At 28.0% G+C, this 22,342-nt stretch overlaps 1 protein-coding gene across 1 annotated transcript; it reads right to left on the bottom strand.

Moving 5' to 3' along the window:
• Nucleotides 1-1,044: 1,044 nt before the first annotated feature.
• On the bottom strand, nt 1,045-7,031 carry LOC112694181 (nuclear valosin-containing protein-like). The gene is made up of 14 exons (XM_025569570.1): nt 6,746-7,031; nt 6,528-6,663; nt 6,294-6,474; nt 6,118-6,217; nt 5,879-6,052; nt 5,682-5,816; nt 5,396-5,615; nt 4,755-5,028; nt 3,684-3,993; nt 3,382-3,549; nt 2,858-2,977; nt 2,580-2,798; nt 2,294-2,521; nt 1,045-1,384 (listed from the first exon to the last, which is right to left on the bottom strand). The coding sequence occupies exons 1-14, from the start codon at nt 6,860-6,862 to the stop codon at nt 1,331-1,333; spliced, it is 2,436 nt and encodes an 811-aa protein (XP_025425355.1). The 5' UTR covers nt 6,863-7,031; the 3' UTR covers nt 1,045-1,330.
• Nucleotides 7,032-22,342: the final 15,311 nt, after the last annotated feature.

Here is a 22,342-nt window from a genome sequence, read left to right as displayed (position 1 = left end):
TTGAAAGGCGGCAATAAATCTTGTGGTTTGAATAAATTTGAAATTATTAATATCGGAGGAGAAGAGACACTTATAGAACCTATTAAAAAAGGTAGTACTAATTTACTATATTACGTAAAAAATGATGAATTATATGACATATTAAATGAGATATATCTTAATATTGGTTATGGTGGTAAACATTGAATGATGGCAGAAATAAAAAAAAATACAAAAATTTGACTCAAGAAGTTGTACTTATATTCTTAAAATTTTGCCGACCCTGCCAAACAAAGCTGTCATCTAAACGAAAAGGCCTTATAGTTAAACCAATAATTCATTCAGAAATAAATAGTCGTTGTCAGGTTGATCTCAATTAAACAGTTAAATTTTTCTGGTTATTAAGACATTATCCAAAAGTCCTTGGCTAATATCATATTATCCGGTTAATGTTAACATTAGCCAACATTTAATAATATTCATGGCGGGTAATGATAACAGTTGGCTAATGTGGACTTTAGACGGATAATGTCGACATTATCCAAATGTTAACATTACCCGTAACATATACATACAATTTCATTGTACACATATATGCGTATAAATGTACACGATTTCAAATGCAGCATTTTACGATCTTTAGAACCGGAACTGTGAGATAATTGAATTAATTTTTCATATATGATTTTCTATATTCCTAATATTTAAGATGATTAAGTGATGATGATTGGCCTCTAAAATATTTTTGCACCTGGGCTTTAAAATTGTAGTTACGGCATTGTATATACAATATGTCTATAAGACTATTAATTTTAGTATGTTAAAAAATTGTGTATCGGCTTAAAATTGTTTGGGCCCCTATCACTTGGATACTTGAGAGGGCCTAACTTAACCTAACCTAACTCGGCTAGACCACCCCCTTAATCCGGCCTTGAACAACACCGATACAACGGTTGAAATTACTGCAGCACAACATCGTACATCATTTCAACAACAAACTCACGACTCGCCACAGCTATTCCGTCGTTAGGTTAGACATTTCTAACATTAGTTATCCTACAAAAATATTAAACCGATTTTGATTTGATTTTATTGTTATGAAATAGTTTGCAAAATGGGGACAAGCTAATTGGATATTTTAATAAAATGTTCAATGTACACACAGTGTATCATGTTAACAATTCAAAACAGATTCATCAGTTACTCGAAACAACTAATACAATTATGGTCCAACAAGGAATTACAAAATAAAAATAATAATTAACAGGAACAAACATTTGTTTTTTAAGATATATTAGCGTTTATAAATAATATCTTTCATTTCAATCTTGTCAGTGAAATTACATTAATTTCAACATCTTGGTGCGGCGTATTGCGATTTCAGTAATTCGTAATGTAATTGATCCTGAAAAATAAATACAAAATTATAAATTTTCAAAAACATATTATTAATATTTGTTTAATAAATAATAACCAAAATATGTGAAAAAAAAACATAATTTTACTAAAAGGTACAAAACGTTTTTTGAAGTAGATTATTGTAGTGTTAAAATTAAATTTACATTTAAGTTCTTCCATTTTCATAAAAATAATTATTTCATTTTAGATAAACTAATATTTTATTTAAAAGATTGTATCTCAACATTTATTTTTCAATCTTATTTACAATGTTAGAAGAAAACTACCTTCTATACCCTAATGGCGATTAGTCTCTAGAGACGGTCATCTATTAAGAAAGCAGAACTACTAATAGTTGGGTTTAAATCGTCAACAATACGGTTAGATATTGCTGCTTTGTCAATTTGGCCATACCAATGCCTTTATATAAAGACTAATATACATATAAAACATATTTTTATTTTTATAATAATTAGAGTATATAAAAAAGGATCAAATAATAAATAAATAAATTATTATACATGAAATAAAGAATATCTAAAAATTTAGAGTAAAAAGTAAACTGTGGGTAACAGTTCAGTTATTTTAAAATGTATAATTATAATCAGAATTTATTAATAAAAATCTACTTTACATACAAACTTTAATTTATTTATTTTTTTTATTAACTTGATTTTATAATTATTTTTTAAATTAATTGTAATTATAATATTATACATATATTTTTAAATGTTTTTACACTTGAATGCTAATATTTTTGTTTATTAAACTTCCAACATAAACATAAATGTTAAATAATCATTTATTATCTGTAACTAACAACTTATAATTATTATTATTATTGGTAATTCTACCATTAAATATAGTATTGTTTTTCATAAAAATTAAAAAAGAAATACATAATATAACTAAATACCTCAGCAGAAACCGAAGGTCTAATTTTCATCATTGCATCATCAAAATGTTTACTCTGGATGGCTAATTTTTTGTTTAGTTCATTGGAGGTTATATACTCTTGTAAGCATAAAATCCCTGCTTCTCGAACAAGAGCTGCTAAATCAGCTCCTGTGAAGTGTGCACATTTTTCGTTCTTTCCAATTGCTTCCAAATCTACATCGTCTGCCAACACTGGTCTTGTACGGTTCTAAAATTACATAACATTTAAGTAAACTTTAGAAAAACCTAACCAAAATGTATTTTACTTTAGTCACAGCTTTAAGTATGTCTACACGCCCTTCTTCATCTGGCAATCCAACATATAAAACTTTATCCAAACGACCAGGTCTAAGTACAGCAGGATCAATCATATCGGGTCGGTTAGTTGCTCCCATAACAAATACACCACCACTTCGAGCACCTTCAAAACCATCCATTTCAGTTAACAATTGATTGACAACACGTTGACCAGAACGACCATTCGCCTATTTATTTATTTATATTTAATATTGAAAAACAATATTAACATTAAAATTATACATACATCCATGTCACTTCGTTTCGGACAAAGTGCATCAATCTCATCAAAAAATATCACACATGGTTGTGAATTACGTGCTCTTTGGAAACATTGACGTACCCCTCTTTCACTTTCACCAACATACTAAACAAAAATTACATTGATTAGCTTAAATAAAGTAAAACTACAATGAAACAATATTATAAAATACTTTTTCATTATTTCATTTAACTGATATTAAATATAGACTTATACAAATTGATTTTCGAATAATGAAAGATAACTTATTTATTTTCTAGAAAAACTGAGATTTAAAATTATGAATTTATCAACAATTTAGTCAAAAACTTTTAATTTAAAAAATAATAGCTATCAAGACACTACAGTTGCAAAAGTAAGTTTAAAAAAGGCAAAAATATTCGATAAGTGGTAAATGGTTTGAAAATAGTGCAATAGTAACTGAAATAACAAGGATGTAATACCATTTTATAATCTTAAATGGTGATCAAAATAATAGAAAAATATAATTATACTACTATTATACTTACCATGTTCAATAGTTCAGGACCTTTAATAGATATAAAATTAATACCAGCTTCATTTGCAACAGCTTTGGCTAACAGTGTTTTTCCACAACCTGGTGGTCCACATAACAATACTCCAGTAGGAACATCTAAACCCAATGCATTAAACTCTTTAGCATGAGTTACAGGAGCCTAAAATGAAAAAAAAACTTACTTTAATATAATCTAATATAATAATATAAATAAATATAATCAATCATAATCAATATTATATATAACAAATGTATGTTAAAAAATGAAAAACTGAAACTTTTCAATATACTAACCAACATAGCCATGTGTAATTCTTGTCTAATTTTCTTTAAAGAACCTATGTCGTCCCATGTAATATTGGGCACAGTGACAAAGCCCTCTCTTTTGGACGAAGGGACAACTTTCTTAAGAGCTTCTTTAAAATCATCTAATGTGATTTGCGTTTGACTCACTTCATCTATTGAGATGACATTATCAGAGCGTAGCAAATTCAAGGTATCTTTAACCATTGTATTTTTGTTATAACCCAATAGCTGTTCAGTTTCAACTAGTGTACCGACATTAGATATAACTTGTAATCTCTTTTTAATAGCTTCAATGGTTCTAGTAAAATATAACGATTATAAATATAATAACGAAAACATTTTACTCGAAAATATTTAAACAATTAATATACAACACAATATATAAATTATAGCATTGAAATTCATCCAATTAAAATTACTATTTTTTCAAACAAATAATTAACAAAATCATAATAAAAATTGGCTGCAATAAATATTTCAACTAAATAATATGGCTTTATTTGAGTCATTCTAAATGTCTAGTTTCATATGTAGAACTCAAATTGTATTATGAATATTAAAAACAATATCAAAATAGTATAACCTATTTCTTCAGATCTACTGGAAGATCAATAATATAAAATATTTTACTTAAATTCATTCTTTAACAACTCAAAAGTTTAATGACTTAACTTTCTTTTTTATATTAAGCTTTTAGCACTTACAGTAATCATAATTTTATTGTATTTAAGTATAAAATTACTTTATATTTAATTTAATTAATACAGAGTTTAATAATAATAATACTTGTGTTTATATACTGAAAATTAAGTTCATCCATCTCTTTATTTGTTATTTTTTTTTTTAAATCAGTAAGCCAAAAGTAATAATTTTAAAGTAAATTACAGTTTACAATATGTGTGTAGAGTATATAATAAAATAATGTCCTTTTTTTTAAGACACTCCTCTACAAGGATATCAAAATGAGAAATGTGAAATAAGACCTTATCAACTAATTTTCTACAATAAAATATATACACTTTTCATATTTAAATAAATTACATGCATGAAATAATATACCTGTTAGCTGATACAGTAGCTGCTTCTCTAGTAAGAGATTTTAAATCAGCTCCAACATAACCAGGAGTTAATTCACTTAATCTATCCAAACTAACTGTTGGATCAATTCGTAAATTTTTACACATAAGATCTAGCATTGCTCTGCGGGATTGTCTGTCGGGTATACCAAGACAAACTTCTCGGTCAAATCTACCAGCTCGTCTCAATGCTGGATCTAAACTATCAGGGCGATTTGTAGCACCAATCACAATAACTTTGTCATCATCTTTTAAGCCTTAAAAAATATTTAAAATATATATAAATGAACAAATGGACATGTATAACAAAGTATTATTAAAAATAATTAAATACTTAAATAATATCAACAGTGAATAAAAATAAAATTTCTTGTTTAGAATATTATTTTATAATATCCACAAATGTTTAAAACTAATTTCGAAAAAAAAAATATCATAAATAATTAAATACATTATAATACTTCAGGCAAGAACTTCAATTTAATTTTAATTTTTGTATTTATACTGATATTATTAAAAATATTTAAACATTTATATATATATATATATATATATAGTATTATGTTTGTGTATGTATATTATTCTATTATAGTAGTAGGTACAGAAATTAATAAAAAATCTCACTGTCTAAAGATGATAGTAGTTGGGCTACAATTCTACGTTCCATATCACGTGAAGTTGTTTCTCTATGTGGAGAAATTGAATCAACCTCATCAATGAAAAGCACACAAGGTGCAGACTTTACAGCAGTTTCAAACAGTTTTCTCACTCGTTTTTCCGATTCTCCACTAATGCCAACAACAAGTTGTGGAGCAGCTATGCTTATCAAAGGTATCTTTAATTCCTATCAACCAATTTAAAAATTATTGAATATGATACAATATTAAGTAAATAATTCTCATATAAATACTCCTGCAACTGCCTGTGCTAACAATGTTTTACCACATCCAGGTGGCCCATGCAATAAAAATCCTTTAGGTGGAGACACACCTAATGTTTTATATACTTCTGGGTGCTTAATATGCATAATTAGTTGACATATTTCCTAAAAATAAGATTAAAACATGATATGCAAACACATAGATTATATATAAATAAATATTGTACCAATAACACTGAATCGCAGCCAGCTAAATCATCAAATGTCACATTAACCCGTTCCGCGGTCCCCATTTGTTGACAAACTTTTTTCAAAGGTGTAGGCAATTCTTCCATAGTCTTATCCAAGTTATTTTTTCTTTTTATACTTTTATATGGAGTCTTGTCGATAACCCAACCAGACTATAAATAATAAATAAATAAATTCTCGCAATATAAAATGTAATAAAAAAAATTAAATTTCTTGCCAAATTTTCTGGTTCATTAGCAGGCGGAGGAAGATGTTCTGCTGGTTTACTACTGCTACCATTTGTTTGTACATTACATACAAATGAATTTGAACCAATACTAAAATTATAATTTAAAAATAAATAATTAACTGTGTTTAATAATGAAATTAATTAGGATAGTTGGGATAGATTACTCTTGGGCTATTTCTGAACTGTTTACATCGGTGATATAATGATTTGAGCTTTCAGGTGGATCTAAATCATTTGTAATATCAATATTTTCTTCTCCAGATGACATAATATCAATAGTTGATCCATCAGATGATTTGTCTTCTACATCATTTACATTTTTCATATTGTCAATTGCTGCTAATGCTGAAAAAATAGGAAATTATCTAATGGTAAAATGTTATTCACAATAAACTTACCTCTAGCAATTAAATTTGACATAACACCCCAAGGCTTTCTGTTATATTCTGGATACGCCGATCGTAAATCATTGACTATTAGTTCTTTGTCAAGAAACCTTCTTTTCCTTGAAGATTCCATGAAACGGTTCAAATACTATAACAAGTTATTCGGTTCGAGTAAGTCAATAGAACACAAAAAAATCCTCTAGTTTGTAATTCAAACAATTAGTAATTACCTCTTCTACCCGCGGTATAATGTTTCGATCAGAATATTGCACATCCGGTACTGATATTTTGTTCAAATATTTCATGCTAAAATTCGTTTGCAAATCAAAATTGTATAAACGCAACATTTTTGAATGATATCAGTCGTAGAAATTTCAATTTTTTGATTTTAATTTCACATTGAATAAAAGAAACGAAACGACTACCATCGACCGCAAAGAATATTGAACCTAGCTGAATACATTCACATCCTCGTATTTACTATTTTTGAAAAATTCGAAGTGTATTTTCTTGTCGCTTGTAAATGATAACGATAAGCGTCGCGAGACATAACCAAATAAACTCATGATCAAAGAGAATATAGCAACACGTTATAATCTCCGTGACAAAGTAGATTCCAGTGAGTTTTCAGTTTATATTCCGTACACATTCCAGAGTATATCTATTTCTTGATCACTTCTAATGTAATTTTAAACTGTGTATTTTAGTGTTGCGATCTCAAGCTTACGAAAATAGTTTATAGACTTTTACAACACAATAATTTCATTGACTTTATGATGCTCTACAAAATAAATATAATGTACAAAGAAGTCTAAAGTCTTAAAACGGATTCGAAAATTCGATGATGATCGACTGAATAAATCTGTAAAAATATTTGCATAAAAAATGAACCAACAAAATTTAATTTCAAATATAACTAACCGATGAAAAATAGTCGATCGAAAAGAAATGAATACGAATTAAAGTAATTAGTTATTTTCAGTTAGTTAAGTTGTTCATTTGTAAACATTAATTATTTCTTAAGTTTTTAGTTCGATTAAATTGTACCTGGATAGTTAAGACAATTAAACTATAATTTATAGGTCAATAATTAACTCCCAAGTATACTTTTGATGGTGTGCAACGTAATATTATTGCACAACATAACTGCAATTTATACAATTTACTGGCGTAGCATCGATTATGGGTTATATTCCATACTCTACGTCTCTAATAGTCAGTAGTGAATCCTGTATTTAACAGGCACCACTAACGGTTCACAAAAAAGATTTTTTTAGTGTTCCTGTTCGTAAAAAAGATACGTTTATCGTTCCGGTTCAAACAAACTATTTAACTCAACATGTTATAAGTGACATTTTAGTATATATTCGACTATAGATGTCGACGATTATTGAATGAGGATGATTATACAACATATTATAACTGTGGCCTGTGCTTCGATTTTCTTAAACAGCAACTTTTCTGAAAAGAAAGTAAATATAGATGATACTTTGGCAAGTCAAAAATCAAACTATTTCAATACTTTTTAAAAGCATCGGAAAAACCAAAAAAGAATTACGAAAACAGGAATTTTTATGGAAAACCACGTTTTGGCAAACTACATTTTTTTTAAAATGATCAAATTACATTTGATGCCTGGTTAGAATTAAAAATTAAGCATTTAAACAATTTTATAATAACATTATTGGAAGGTAGAAGGAAACAACATTAATAATGAAACTAGTAAGAGTATATAATGATAGATGTGAACTTCTAAGTCTAAATATAAATTTTTTTATCATAATATTAATTTACTTCTTTTCAATTAGGGAATTGCAATACATTTTTTTGGCCAAAATATGAAATTGCTTTTGGCATTGAATTAGATAATACCCGGGCTGCAATTTTACATTTTGTCTTTGTGATCCTACTACATTTAAATGGAGATCTGTAACTTTGTAAACACAACTTAAATCTCCTTTGTTTAGACCAACAACTTCTTGAAGAACTTGTTTTCCAACGTATGTTTGATTCGGTAAAATAAAACCACTATTCAATAAATTATTTCTAACAAATTTCAGAAGATGTGGAATGTCAGCAAACATGTAAATTTGTTCTCCAGAAACAAGATGCTCAAATGAAGTTTTTGTTGGTGTGATTCCAAGACATTTCCAAAGTCTAATATTTGTAGAGGGACCCCACAGCATATGCAAATGGGGGGGTCCTCTTTTTTTCATTAAGTGTGCGTGTGTAAGACGTGTGTGTCCGATTCTGAGGCGGTTAATAGCTGTTTCGTATTTTCTTGGGGTGTTGACAGGAAAAGTCCAGGGTAGTATTGATCTTTTAATTTCATTAAGCTTCGTGGTCATATTGTTCCATTGTGTTTCCCATTGTTGACATGTATCCCTTTCGATGACCTTTTTTATATAGCTGTAAGAGAAGAGGAAGGAGTAGGGAATATTAGTATTTGTGTGAGCTTGTTTGGCGGCCTTGTCCGCACGTTCGTTACCATCGATGCAACAGTGATCAGGAATTCATGAGTACGAAATGTTTTTGCCTGATAGATGTGTTTTATAGTGGGCGTTATGAATTTTTCTGACTACTTCGGTAGGATTTTGGATATTTTTAAGACTAGTAAGAGTAGATAGTGAATCACTATAAATTGTGATATTGTTATTATTTATTTCTGAAATAGTGTATTTGATGGCTTTGAAAATAGCTAGAGCTTCAGCTGTATACATGGAGTATTTTTCCGAGAGTCTCCATTGGATCTGGTTGTCATCATGAATGATGGCCATACAAACTCTGCCCTCCGAGAGAGAAGTGTCGGTGTATATTTGTGTATGAGTATGAGATAGTGAGAGTTTTTCCTTGAATAGGTTTTTAAATGTGTTAGGGCATGTGGACTTTTTTGGAAATTAGTGCAGGTCTAGGTCAATATTCATTGAAAAAGACCAATGTGGACATAAAGGGGTTTCGGTCGGAATTATGTTTTCGAGATCGTATTTTGTGTATATATTATTAGAAGAGTATTTAGGATGATATGTGCTGTCTCGAGGCAGTCTTGACATTTTGGCTGCTTTTTTGGACGTTTGTTCTTCCCATCGTGTTGCTAGAGATGGAATGCCTGCTATTGCATGGATGCTAGGAATGAGGCTGGAGCGGAAGGCGCTGATGGATAAACGAATTCCGTGTTGTGTATAGTCTCCAGTGAATTTAAATGAGAAACTTTGGCGGTGGAGAATAAAGGAGCCCCATAATCCATTTTGGAAAGGATAAAGGCTTTGTGTTTTTTCAAGAGGGTAGAAGATTGGGCACCCCAAGAGGTGTGGGCCAGTATTTTTATTATGTTAAGTCTGGAGGTGATGGAATTTTTTAAGTTTTGGATGTGTGAAATCCATGAGGCTTTGCTGTCGAATGTTATACCTAAAACTTTAACTCTAGGTTGATCTTATATTGTGCGGTCTCCGATGTTGATGGAGATTTTTTGTGATTTTCTTTTTTGGTTGAAGATTAAGAGGTTAGTTTTGGATGAAGAAAAACGAAAACCAGACAATTTAGACCAAGACATAAGCTTATTAGTTGAATTTTGTATAAATTGTTGAATAAGAGCAAAGTTTGTGCTACGGCAGATCAGGGTAAAATCATCTGCATATAGCATTGGTATACAGGGAGAGTTTCTTTCTTCGGTGATGTCATTGATCGCTATAAGAAAAAGGGCGACGGAGATGGTTGAACCTTGTGGGACTCCGTTTTCTTGGCAAAAGGAGTCAGAAAGGTTATTGGAGGTTTTAACTTGGAAAGTGCGGTGGCTGAGAAAATTTGTGATAAAATCGAGCATATTTCCTTTTGTGATAATTTTATTTAGTTGATATAAAATTCTGGGTCTCCATGCCGTATCGTACGTAAGTAATATTATGACTGTTTAAGATGTCAATTAGTATTTCCTGGAACACATGACTTTAGAATGTCGGAACGATTTGAATTTCTTTTAATGTTGATATTTCAATTAAGTAATTACCTTTGATCAGACCCTTTATTGACTCTATTGCATTAAAATACTAAGAATAAGAGTAAAGATTAAGCCCATGTCTAAATCCTATATTTTTGAACAATTCCTAACTATTATTAAAATTGATTAAGTGGGGTGAAACAGTATTATTAAAGTATAATAAACTTAGTATATCAATATTAATTTTCATTATGGTTTTCGACTACGTGTACTGTGTAGTATGTAGTAAAGACTAAAGAACAATTATATTATTGCTCTAATGCTCTGTATTTGTATACGTTTTGTTTTAATTGATTAATATTTCGTATTCAATTGTTTGAAATTACAAAATGAGTAAAAAAAAAAATAGCAATGTATGGAAGTTTTTTAAAAAAATACGATGACAAAACTGCAACATGTTTGCTTTGCCAAAAAAAATTGAATCATCAGGTAGAGTATAATATATTTAGTATTAATACGTGGGTATCTCAGTTCAAATAATTAGCATTAGGATTTGTAAGCATTTCAACATTTGCATATTTATTCTGGTTTATCGTACGCTAAGTGAGCACAACATTTATTTCATAACATATTTTATAGGTAACCTTAATTATTAAACATAAAAATACTTTATTATCTAATAAAAATAAACCAAAGGGTCCTGAGGCATCAGTATCCGAGATTCCTGAGGTATCAACATCTAAGATTCATGATATACCAGCAAGTTCCATTGAACAAAATAAAAATCATATCGTATCCAACAAAACTTTTATGGGAGTATTTAAACGGCAAAAAACGATTTCAGAATCATTTGGTGTTATGGCACCGTTCAAAAAAGGTGATGTCAAATCCGAAAAAAATATCCATGCAATTATGTTTATGATTTGTAAAGACAATCAACCTTTAATCATAGTCAAAGATGAAGGGTTTAAATACTTAATGAAGACAGTTTCACCAAATTTTAAAGTACCCAGTTGTCGATATATTTCTAGCAAAACATTTAAAAAATATGATGCAATGAAGGACATTTTTATGGCCAAATTAAAAAATGTACAATATTTCACTTTAACGACAAATATTTGGATAGACATCCAAACTAGGAGTTATATTGGTGTTACTATTCACTTTGTAGATCAATATAAATTCAACGCAGCATTATTAGGAGCATATGGACTAGACGAAAGACATACAAGTGAATATATAGCCACTAAATTGGTAAATGTTTGCACAGAATAGAATATTTTCGATAAAATTAAAAATAAACAAGAATATCCGGACTTAAACAAATCGAACGCCATATTTTTAGTCCGTATTATCTAAAAATAATAAAACAAATAAAAATACAATCTCGAATGCAAGGATGACTGCACAATAGTTATTGAAACACACTACAACTTTTAAATAATCATTTATAAAAAAATTAATGATTAAATAATTCTTAAGTGCTACAAGTGGCTTTGATATACTTCGCAATTTAAAAACAATAACTCTCTTACCCCCCCAAAAAAAAATCAAATTACTACCATGCAAATATTGAAAAATATTAACAATAAAATCAATGTGTAAATTTTATGATAATAACTGTAGTATAATGAACTTCAACAAAATTAACAATTAAATAATATAATTTTTTCTTTTTATACGTTTTGTGTGTAGTATAAATTATTCTTAAATATTAATCATTCAAACTAAAAGAAGGTCTTAAAAAAAAAAATTAAAAATAACTGAATACGACTACATAGTATTCTGCCCCGATAAACATTCATTTCAACAAGGGTAAGTAAATATTCAAAATCTTGAGGTGACATTCTAGTAAAATTTTGAAAAAATAGCCGATTTTCGTCCATCAACATATCATTTAAAAAAATGACGCCTCTGTTTTTATTATTTTTATATAATTGTGATATCCACCACCGCCTATCACGCCGTGATTTTCTTTTTTTTAATGCATGCATTAAAATAAATGCTGCACTTACGATTTGTAAATTGTTCATAATAATATTTATAAAGATATAGGTATAATTATAATACACAATGTAATTAATAAAACTTAAAAAATCAAAGTATAAATATCACCCGTTCACAGACATACACGCAACTGCGAACAGCTGGAATAGGTACGCACCGCATTAACCAGATGGAACAGTACTTATTATATGTTAGAACGCTTCACTAAACTAAGCAAAATAATCAATGATATTGTGCATAAATATATTACCAATGATATCCGCAAAAGAAATCAAAGATATTTCTAATATTATAGATTTTTTAAGACCTATTGAAGCATCTACTAAAGAACTTTGTGGTCAAAAATATATAACTTGAAGTATAGTTATTCCTATGTTATACATGATGGTTAAAGACATCAGCCAATTCAAACCTACACAAGAATTAGACATTCAGTTAAAAAAAGAAACCTTATTTCATTGTGAGAAACGTTTTGGTTCAGTTGAAAGTATTGCACTTTTTAAGCATAGCGACAGTTTTAAATCCACGTTTCAAAAAGATTTATTTTAAAGATCCATTGGCACTCTGTAAGACGTTAAAATATATTTCTGATGAGATAAAACAAAACCAAAATCATAGTGAAAGCTCAAGTGACAACGATACTGTAACAACAGGTATGGAAACTTCAAGAAATAAAATGTAAAAAACTGTATTATAATATTATTCTGTGTATATTTTTATTTTGTTTTAGAACATGATAAAGCAAGAACTTTCAATTTAGGCAAGAACATGAATCTATGGTACAACAATCTACCAGACGTAGAGAGCAGCTTCGGTCTGATGACATGTGGTTTCCAAGTGAACTAAATTTATACTTGAAATCAAGCGTGGCTCGGTTATCAGACAATACTCTTCACTTATGAAAAAATGAAAAGTGTATATCCCATAGTGTCAAACATTGCAATAAAATATTTGTCAACTGTTGTAACATCTGTACCAAGTGAGAGGTTGTTTTCTAAAGCTGTACTAACTTTAAGTAATCAAAGGAATCGTTTAACTCCAAAACATCTTAACAAATTATTATTTTTGCAATCCTTAGATGATACGTTATGGTCATTATAACCAAGTTATTGTGTATTATGCCATAAATGTTTAAACAAAAAGTTATCGTTTTTAATATTATACGAGTATTATCTTTTTTGTTAAAATCTATTTGTTTTAATATATGTATAAACATAAGTTATGTTTTTAATATTTTACTCTCTTAAGTTTTTAGTTTTTTTTTTTATAATTTATAAACAAAGCTATGTTTTTAATATTATATATTTTTTGTTTAGTTTTATTGTTTTTATTAATATTATATTTGTAATTTGTATGTATTTTAAGTTATAACTAATAACTAAGTACTAAGAAAACCTATATGATTTATCTAAAAAAAAAAAATGTACTTATTATCTTTACCTTAGTACATATAACTAATTAACTGCTCATAACAGTTATTATTATAATAAAACATTTTATATTAAACATTGTTATTTGTATTTATTTAAAAAATTATTCTTATGAATATAGGTATTAGGTAAGTTATACATGTATTACTAATCGTGGGTAACTAATGATTTATACAAATAAATAATATAACAAAATAATTCAAAATAAAAATGTTTAATCTAATATTTATTGAAACATATAGTTTTATATTTAAGGTTTACCTAATTAATTACCATTTAATAGTAGGTATAAAATTTGCACAATGTAGCAATTAAAAATTCCACCTCACTAAAAAAACAGCTTTTAAAGTAAAATTTTTTTGTGAAAACATCGGTAAACATCGATATTTTTTCTATGTACATCGAATTTTAAAAACATCGATTTTTCACTGTGAGAATCGATGTAAAAAAATCGATGTTTCAAATTTCGATGTATCGATACATCGAAAATCGATGTTTAAAAATTGTTACCCATTCCTATTTAGCACACTGGTGTATCCTCTGTATATGCCGGTCAAGGTGTTGGATGTTTTGGTTTGCTCGATCAGTATTTCTCAATCATGGGTCACGACCTAATTTTGGGTCGCGAATAATTTTGATTGAGTAGCCAAAATATTAAATCATTTATATAATTCTTGCATTTTAGAGATTTAGTTTATGATGAACTATATGAAATTATTTTAAAAATAACTATCTAGGAAAATATTATACGTAGATAATTTTTTGAATTGATAAACAAGCAAAGTAACAACAAAGCAAAAATATCACTCGTTCACAGACATACACGCAATTGCGAACAGCTGGAATAGGTACGCACCGCATTATTCTATATGCGATGCGCGCGATGAACGTCCATACTCGTATGGGACGAAACGAATGCATAAACGGCGAATGCCGAACGCTCATGTGTGCTTACTGCTCACCCTGTTTGTGCTCTCGTCTGTACGGCACCTTTAAATACATTTGTCCAATTATTGTGCGCTCTGTGATCATTACATCAGATCGATCCGACCACAGAGACTCTCCCCCAAAAATAATTAAATTCATCTTCCCCACTCCCTTGTATAAATTCAATCTCCTTATTCCCTGTATTATTAATTTATTGTTCTAGTCTTCCGTCCTGGTCACAGTCGTCATCGTGCATATTAGATTGCGTATACCGTAAACCGTCAGGTAACAGTACGTTAAGTTGCCTATACGGCAAAGATAGGGCGTATACTTTTAAATCGAGTTTTATTTCTTGGTCAAACCAAGTGGTCCCTCGATTGTCTTTGCAATAAAGCAAACAAGTATTATTATTATTATTATCAGTTTATTACAAATTTACTCTGAATAGTTTCCAAATGTATTTTTACTGATGTATTTGTCGTCTTAAATTTATATTTATAGCCATAGAAGTTTATAATGTATGCTGTGTACTTACAAACATTTATTTAAGAATTAAAAATTAATAAATATCAAAATTCTAATGCTATTAATAAATAAAAGAAAATATGATAATCTAATCAAGTACACTTAGCTATACTTAAATTGATCAAATTACAAAATAAAGCTAACACACACTCTACATATGTCAAAAATGCATTGAACATTCTTATGAATGCTATAGAACTGAGAGTACAGAGAGTAGTGATTGAAGTCGTAAGCTATATTTTCGAAAGAAAATTGATCATGCTCCAGCCCCCTTAATGACCGCGACAGACAATGACCTTCCATTAACCTTACCGTACTGCAGTTTTACTACAATTCGAAAAAGTGCACATAGCACAGCACAACTATACAAAGGACTTTTAGTTATATCTGCGTTTGGAAACATGACTTTATGCGATTGATACCTTGACGCTCAAAACATGACGTAATCATGCTGTTGATCACTACACCATTCACCAGTAGTGGCGTGGCAAGCATATTTCAAACCTTAAACAAAGTATTTAAACAATGATCCATCCCTCCCCTTTCTATCTAATTTACAGGTATATGTATGTAACTATTAAATTGTACACTCTATAGGATTTTCTTTAATACCTTTCAAATGGGCGCATGTAAATTCCGCCACTTACCTTTTTTTACTATAAACTCCGCCAGAAAAAAAAAAAAAGGTAAAATTGAGTAAACGCCGCTAGTGAAGAAAATCAAGTAGTAGTATAAAATTAATAGGATATATTATTAAAAAAAATTATAGTATAATATAATATCATATCGTTCACATTAAATCATAGTAAAAAAATTATAATAAATAATCGTTAAACCTAATAATTAAGGAACGGATTTGAATGCAAATTGCATTTTTTTCTGAATGTCCGAAAACATTGGTTTCCAAGCAAACAGTTCATTTCATACATCAAAGAATTAAAAAAATGTAACTTTTATTTTGCATTTTTTTGCATTTTTTTTATATTTTTAAGACTTAAATGCATTTTTAGAGCATTTTTTGAAATTTTTAGTGCATTTTGTGGTTTTTAAGTCATTTTTTCAACATTTTTTCCACATTCTTTCTAAAAAAAATTAAAATACCTAAATATGTATTATGTTACGAAATTACGAAATTATTGTTGACACGTGTAGACACAAATTTCAAATATTTTGGAAGGAAAAGCAACATCTCGAAATAGTACAATATCTGAAAAACTAACTGTTGATGATATGGCTCATATGAAGTTTGCACCTATGACGTCAGTTGACGTGGAACGAAGTTTCTCGAGATACAAAACAATACTGGCCGATAACCGTCGAAGATTTCTGTTTGACAATATTAAGCAGCACCTGATTATACGAGTACAATGCTATGAAACAAAAGGTAAAAGTATAACGAATATGCCTATCTAAATGGTATACCTATTAATTTTTTTATTTTTAAGGGTAAAAAGAAGATAGTATGACATATATCAAGATAATTGAAAGTTAATTAATTAAGGTTGTATTGTATTTAAATATTTTTTTATTTTTTATTAGATTTTTCATAATTATGTGTTTTTTTATAAGTTTTAAATTCAAAATTTTGTTTTTATTGAATATAAACCCATTTTTAAAATTTTTCAGGGCATTTTTTTAGTGCATTTTTGATGTTAAAGCATTTTTTTAAGGCATTAAATCGTATTTTTTTTAAGGCATTTTTCCTGTTTTTTAGAGCATTTAAATCCGTTCCCTACTAATAATCCAAAAATATATAGTTATGTTATGTACAGTGGCGTAGTCATGGGGAGGGTGTAAGGGGTTTCCACCCCCCCACAGATTTTTTTTTTAATGATTTTTGATTATTATTTATTAATATTTACATATTATAGTAAAATATTTTGATTTTACTATGATTAGGTATATATTAAAAATTGAGTAACAAAATAATTTTCATTAAATACGGGACACAATAATAATACCATTTTAAATGTAATATTATTACATATGAGACCTCGTTTTAAGATATACTAAGAGCACTTAAAAACTTACTCTTAAACCCCCCCCCCCCCCAGAAAAAAATTGTATCTACACCACTGATTATATATGTAAACTAAAATGATGTGATACAATTTGTAAGTATTTTTGTAATACTTGTAAGTCTTGTATTATTCCATTAGTGTATCTATTTATAGCATCCTGTAACGGTGGTTTTTTTATATTTCGAATATTTTAGCTTATTTACTGTAGATATACCATTTAGTTTTATATAAATATGGAATTAAAATTCGGTAAGAACTTTACTAAAAATATGAACATTCGGTTGACTTCTATAAAATTAATTTCATAGGTGACTATGAAAGGATTCACAGGCAAAATACAAAAAAAAAAAAAAAATGTACGATGGAGATCTTATAATCATATAATTATATTGAATCAATCCCACAAATTTTAAGCACAAAAAATTTAAGGTAATATGTGATCATAGTATGGTGACGTATTCAACATTCAATTTGTCTTATAATTGAAGTGTACAACATTTTATATTGGGTAATATGTTAAAAATTGAACATCATGAATAATTTACATAATTTTAAATTTCTTATTATCTACAACAAGACAATATTTCGTGTTACGGAATATTATTATTACTAATTTTTTTTTTTTTGAAACAATATGTATTTTTTTACTTTACAAAGAATATTTTTCATTTATAATAATTCTTACAAAAACGATTATTGCAACAAAAATTAAGTTTTTCAAGGAAATACCTGTTTTATATTTTTGTTAACTGTAATATACAGAATACAAAGATTAACCATTTATCAGCATTCCGTATTATTATAATTCGTATTGTATGTTTTCAAATCTATTATGAGTGTACAAAAATATGTATTGGTTTTTTTTTAAAAATTACAAATTTTACAGTTTTTGATAATTATAATTGTTTTGCCATTTCTAAGAGCAGTAAAATATCATTATGCATATATACTGATTGTACATTTGAAATTCGCTGATTATCGTATGTTCACGTTTTAATTAATACTCAATTATCAAGGTGAATACATAATTTAAAAAATATGAACCACTAACGCACATATTTTTATTAATATATTAAATGTTTTAGATTTAGTTTACATACATAATGTTGTAATCTTATTACTTATTTGTGATGTACTTATTTTAATAATGTTCATGACTTATCGTTTCGTCAACATTTTATAATTAAACACTTGTATTTTTTTTATACATATTGAGCTCAATGTTCTTCTTTAATCAATAATATACATTTTTAAGGAAATTTATAATAAATTCTCGACTTTTTGGCAAACCGAAATGATTTTATAGATATTTCGAAAAAAACATTAAAATTGCAATTTTATATAAATAGTTAAGAACATTTGAACATTTTGAACATTTTGAAATTAAATCCATGTATAACAAACGGTGATATAAACATTCGGTGAACATTTTATATAAGTACGAAAATTAATTTTTGAATGACGAAAAAAATTTGATTTAGTTTAAAACTATCATGCAGTATATTTATGACTTTATTTATTTATGACTATATTATGACTTTCATTGTTTTTTTGCTGCTGTTAAAAAAACAGTTGGGAAATTCATAAAATAACATTCTTTCTAAGTACCAGATAGACACATTTTTCAATCAGAAATCTTTTATGATTATGATGATTAAAGCAATATTTCTAGTCGAAATCGTGTAGTCTCAACAAAAAAAATTGTGTTTAACAAAATATTATGTGATTATTAGTAATGGCTCATTACTAATGAGTAGAGCTCGGATGTTAATAATCAAAATTTTATAAAAATATGCAATTATATGCATAAAATGTATTTAATATATCTAAATTTTCAACAAATATATGCAAAAAAACAGTTAATATTAATTCAAAAAATGTGTATACTCTTTTGAATGTGTATTTAAAATACTTTTTTACAAAAAACACAGCTTATAAGTATGAAAAAACATGTTAATTAGTTTTCGATCTATTACAGTTAAATTTTACATAAGTTAGGCACTTTAAGTATCAGGATTATAATGATTACTCTGTACAATAAAAATTTTGCTGATATTTTCAAACTTGAAGGACTTTCGACTATCCGACAACATGGGCGTATTTTAGGGGAAGGTGGAGGGGGCATTCGCCCACCCATGGCTCTTTTTTTTAAAAATATAATACATTGATTTATTTAAAAAATGTATTATATAAATAATTAAGAACATAAATTACTAGTCTATCATTATAATATGATAATAAATTCAATAATATGTTAATTTGATCATGGGTATCAATTTTTGTTTATCTTTTTATATCATAACATTTTTGGTTGTGGAACAAATAGTGGTATTATCTTCCACGGATATTGCTACGGTTATAGACATTTGCAACCATAACCGAGGTATTTATCAGATAGTAAAAAGTAATTTAAAGTAACCCTTTTTTTACCACATATTTACTAGTTAGTCATTTTTTGGTACATTAATGCATATTCTATATTTTTGTATTTATTAGAGCTATTTAAGTCCTTAATAATTTTAATCGCCTATTTTTTTTTTTACAACATAATATCTGGTACTTTTTGTTGTGCATAGGTATTTAGTCATTATTTTGTGCACAAATGTATGCATATTAATGTATTTTATATAGCTAGAAGCCCTTAATCCAAATAATAATCATAATAACTGACAATATCTGTTTCCATATTCTTTAACTTGCAAATATTGGCCAAAAATATATTCTTGTAAATTGAATACATGGTTAAGATCAAGAATAGGCCATCATAAACTAACAGGTTTAGCTTTGCTGCATGGGCATAAAAATAATATTGTATCCATTGATGAAACAATCAACAAATTTGCCAAAATAAAAAAAAAAGAATTTTGGAATTTGTTATTTGACTACTTATCAACCTAATGTTTTTTACTTAGATATTTGTTAAATTAAGTTACCTATCATAATTGTTTTTTAAAGTTTTTAAAAAATAATTATTAAGTACTATTACTACTATGATTATTTGTTGTTTTTTTTATACAGGATTCAGACTGAAAGTACAATCTTAAATAAGAACTATTTGTGTTGTTATTATTAATACTTAATTTAATATAGTTTAATATAATTTGAAATCAATTTTTATTTGGTAGTAAAATGTTATAAAAAAATACATTATTTAATTAATAGTAATAAATAATATTAAAAAATCAGTATAAATTGAACATGGTTTATACATTATAGGTATATTATAAAATCTGTACACTCTGTATATTGAAGATAATAGGAAATTAAAATACACTATATAGTATATACTATTTACTATTAAACCATTGAGTATGTAGAAATTTCAATGGGGAGTCCGGACCCGAAACACCTCACCCCCTTGGATAAATCCCAGTAATAAACTGTAAATTATTTTTAAGTTTGTATTGAAGAAAAATTTGTTTCCCCCCCCCCCCCCCCATGACCTCAACACAAATACACCTTGTTCGACAAGTAGTTTTTGTAGACTGAAAATAACACAATCAACGGAAATGATTGATAATTTATAACAATATGGACAATTTTTAATATTATACTTATTATTTATAAAATATATGCTACTTAATCTAGAATCAATTGTTATATGCATTTATATGCTCAAAAATGTCAAATACGTAAAATAAGTTTGCATATTTGCAATCAAGATTTCATGAATCGAATTTATATCATATTAGGGTATAATTCTGGTTGCTTGAAAAAAATATGCATTAACATCCGAGCTTTACTAATGAGGATATTTTTTCGGTTGAAATTTAAAATTGCATGCATTTTTTTTGCAATCATTTGGAAAATTGTCGAGAAATTCAAAACATGACATTCCAAAGGTACCAACTGTAACTTCGTTTGTTTTTATATTTTAATTGCGATCGGAGTACTCCTTCTGGTTGAAATCTTATACACGGGCACACAAAAAAAAAATTCACGTTATAACGATTGTTACACATCATTAGTTTACACACATAATATTTATATTTGCTGAGTAGACGCTACGTTCCCATTAGGTCATAAATCACTATTGTAAGGCCTATGGCCAATGTCGAATGTGTAAGAGACGACAGTTCTTCATGAGTACCGGTGAAGTACTTGAACTTTGTCTTATCGTGATACAGCTACAACTTCATGTCCAATGTTCGAATACATACAAATATATGTTGAACATTAATAACCAAAATAAATCGATTTGCATTCATTTGTAATATTAAGATTCCAAAAACCAAAAACGGTCCCAAGCTACGGTTTAATACATTCAATAGGATTGGAAAGCCTTCTCTGAATATCACATATCTAACTGATCACCACCGACCGCGTTACATCACGGTAGAAACGGAACAGTTTCCCACTTGAATGCATTACACGCATGTGTATATGATTCGTCCACATTCGTATGAGAATAGAAATTACACGTGGTTCGAACACTATGGATGAGCATTTTTCTGAAAACGATTTTCCAAAATTAAAAGGTAACAGTAAACCGTAAGCGATAACCTTCTCCTTAATGTGCGTTACGCGATTTATGGATTACCCATCTATGTTATAAAATAGAATACATTACATCACAGGTTAAAGTCCACCGAAAATGCGATTAATGAAAAATACTGTGTAGTAATTACGAAACATACACGTCCACTCGGGTCAACGATGTGTGCATAGGTAGGTAGGTCTTCATATCATTAAAACTAAGCTATTGTTTCACTTTCGAGTATTATATTTCTTCGTTCCAATAACAAGCGAAACAAAATCAGTGATAACCATTTAGAGAAAAAAAATCAATCGAACGATATAATATATAAAGCTTCGAAAATTTAATTATACAACACATTAACAAAAAAAAAAAAAATAATAATAATAAAAATTACCAGTATAATATTTTGTTCGCGTGGAATAAAATCAAAACAATAAAATATACAAATAAAAACAAAAGGTATGTACGTAAACTTATACTCTAACTAACAAATACTGAATTTTTTT

This window comes from Sipha flava, unplaced genomic scaffold (genome assembly GCF_003268045.1).
Source record: "Sipha flava isolate LNK unplaced genomic scaffold, YSA_version1 124_pilon_pilon, whole genome shotgun sequence".
Classification (NCBI taxonomy): domain Eukaryota; kingdom Metazoa; phylum Arthropoda; class Insecta; order Hemiptera; family Aphididae; genus Sipha; species Sipha flava.
Note: the sequence above shows the minus strand (reverse complement) of the source record. Positions and strands in the feature narration are given on the sequence as shown.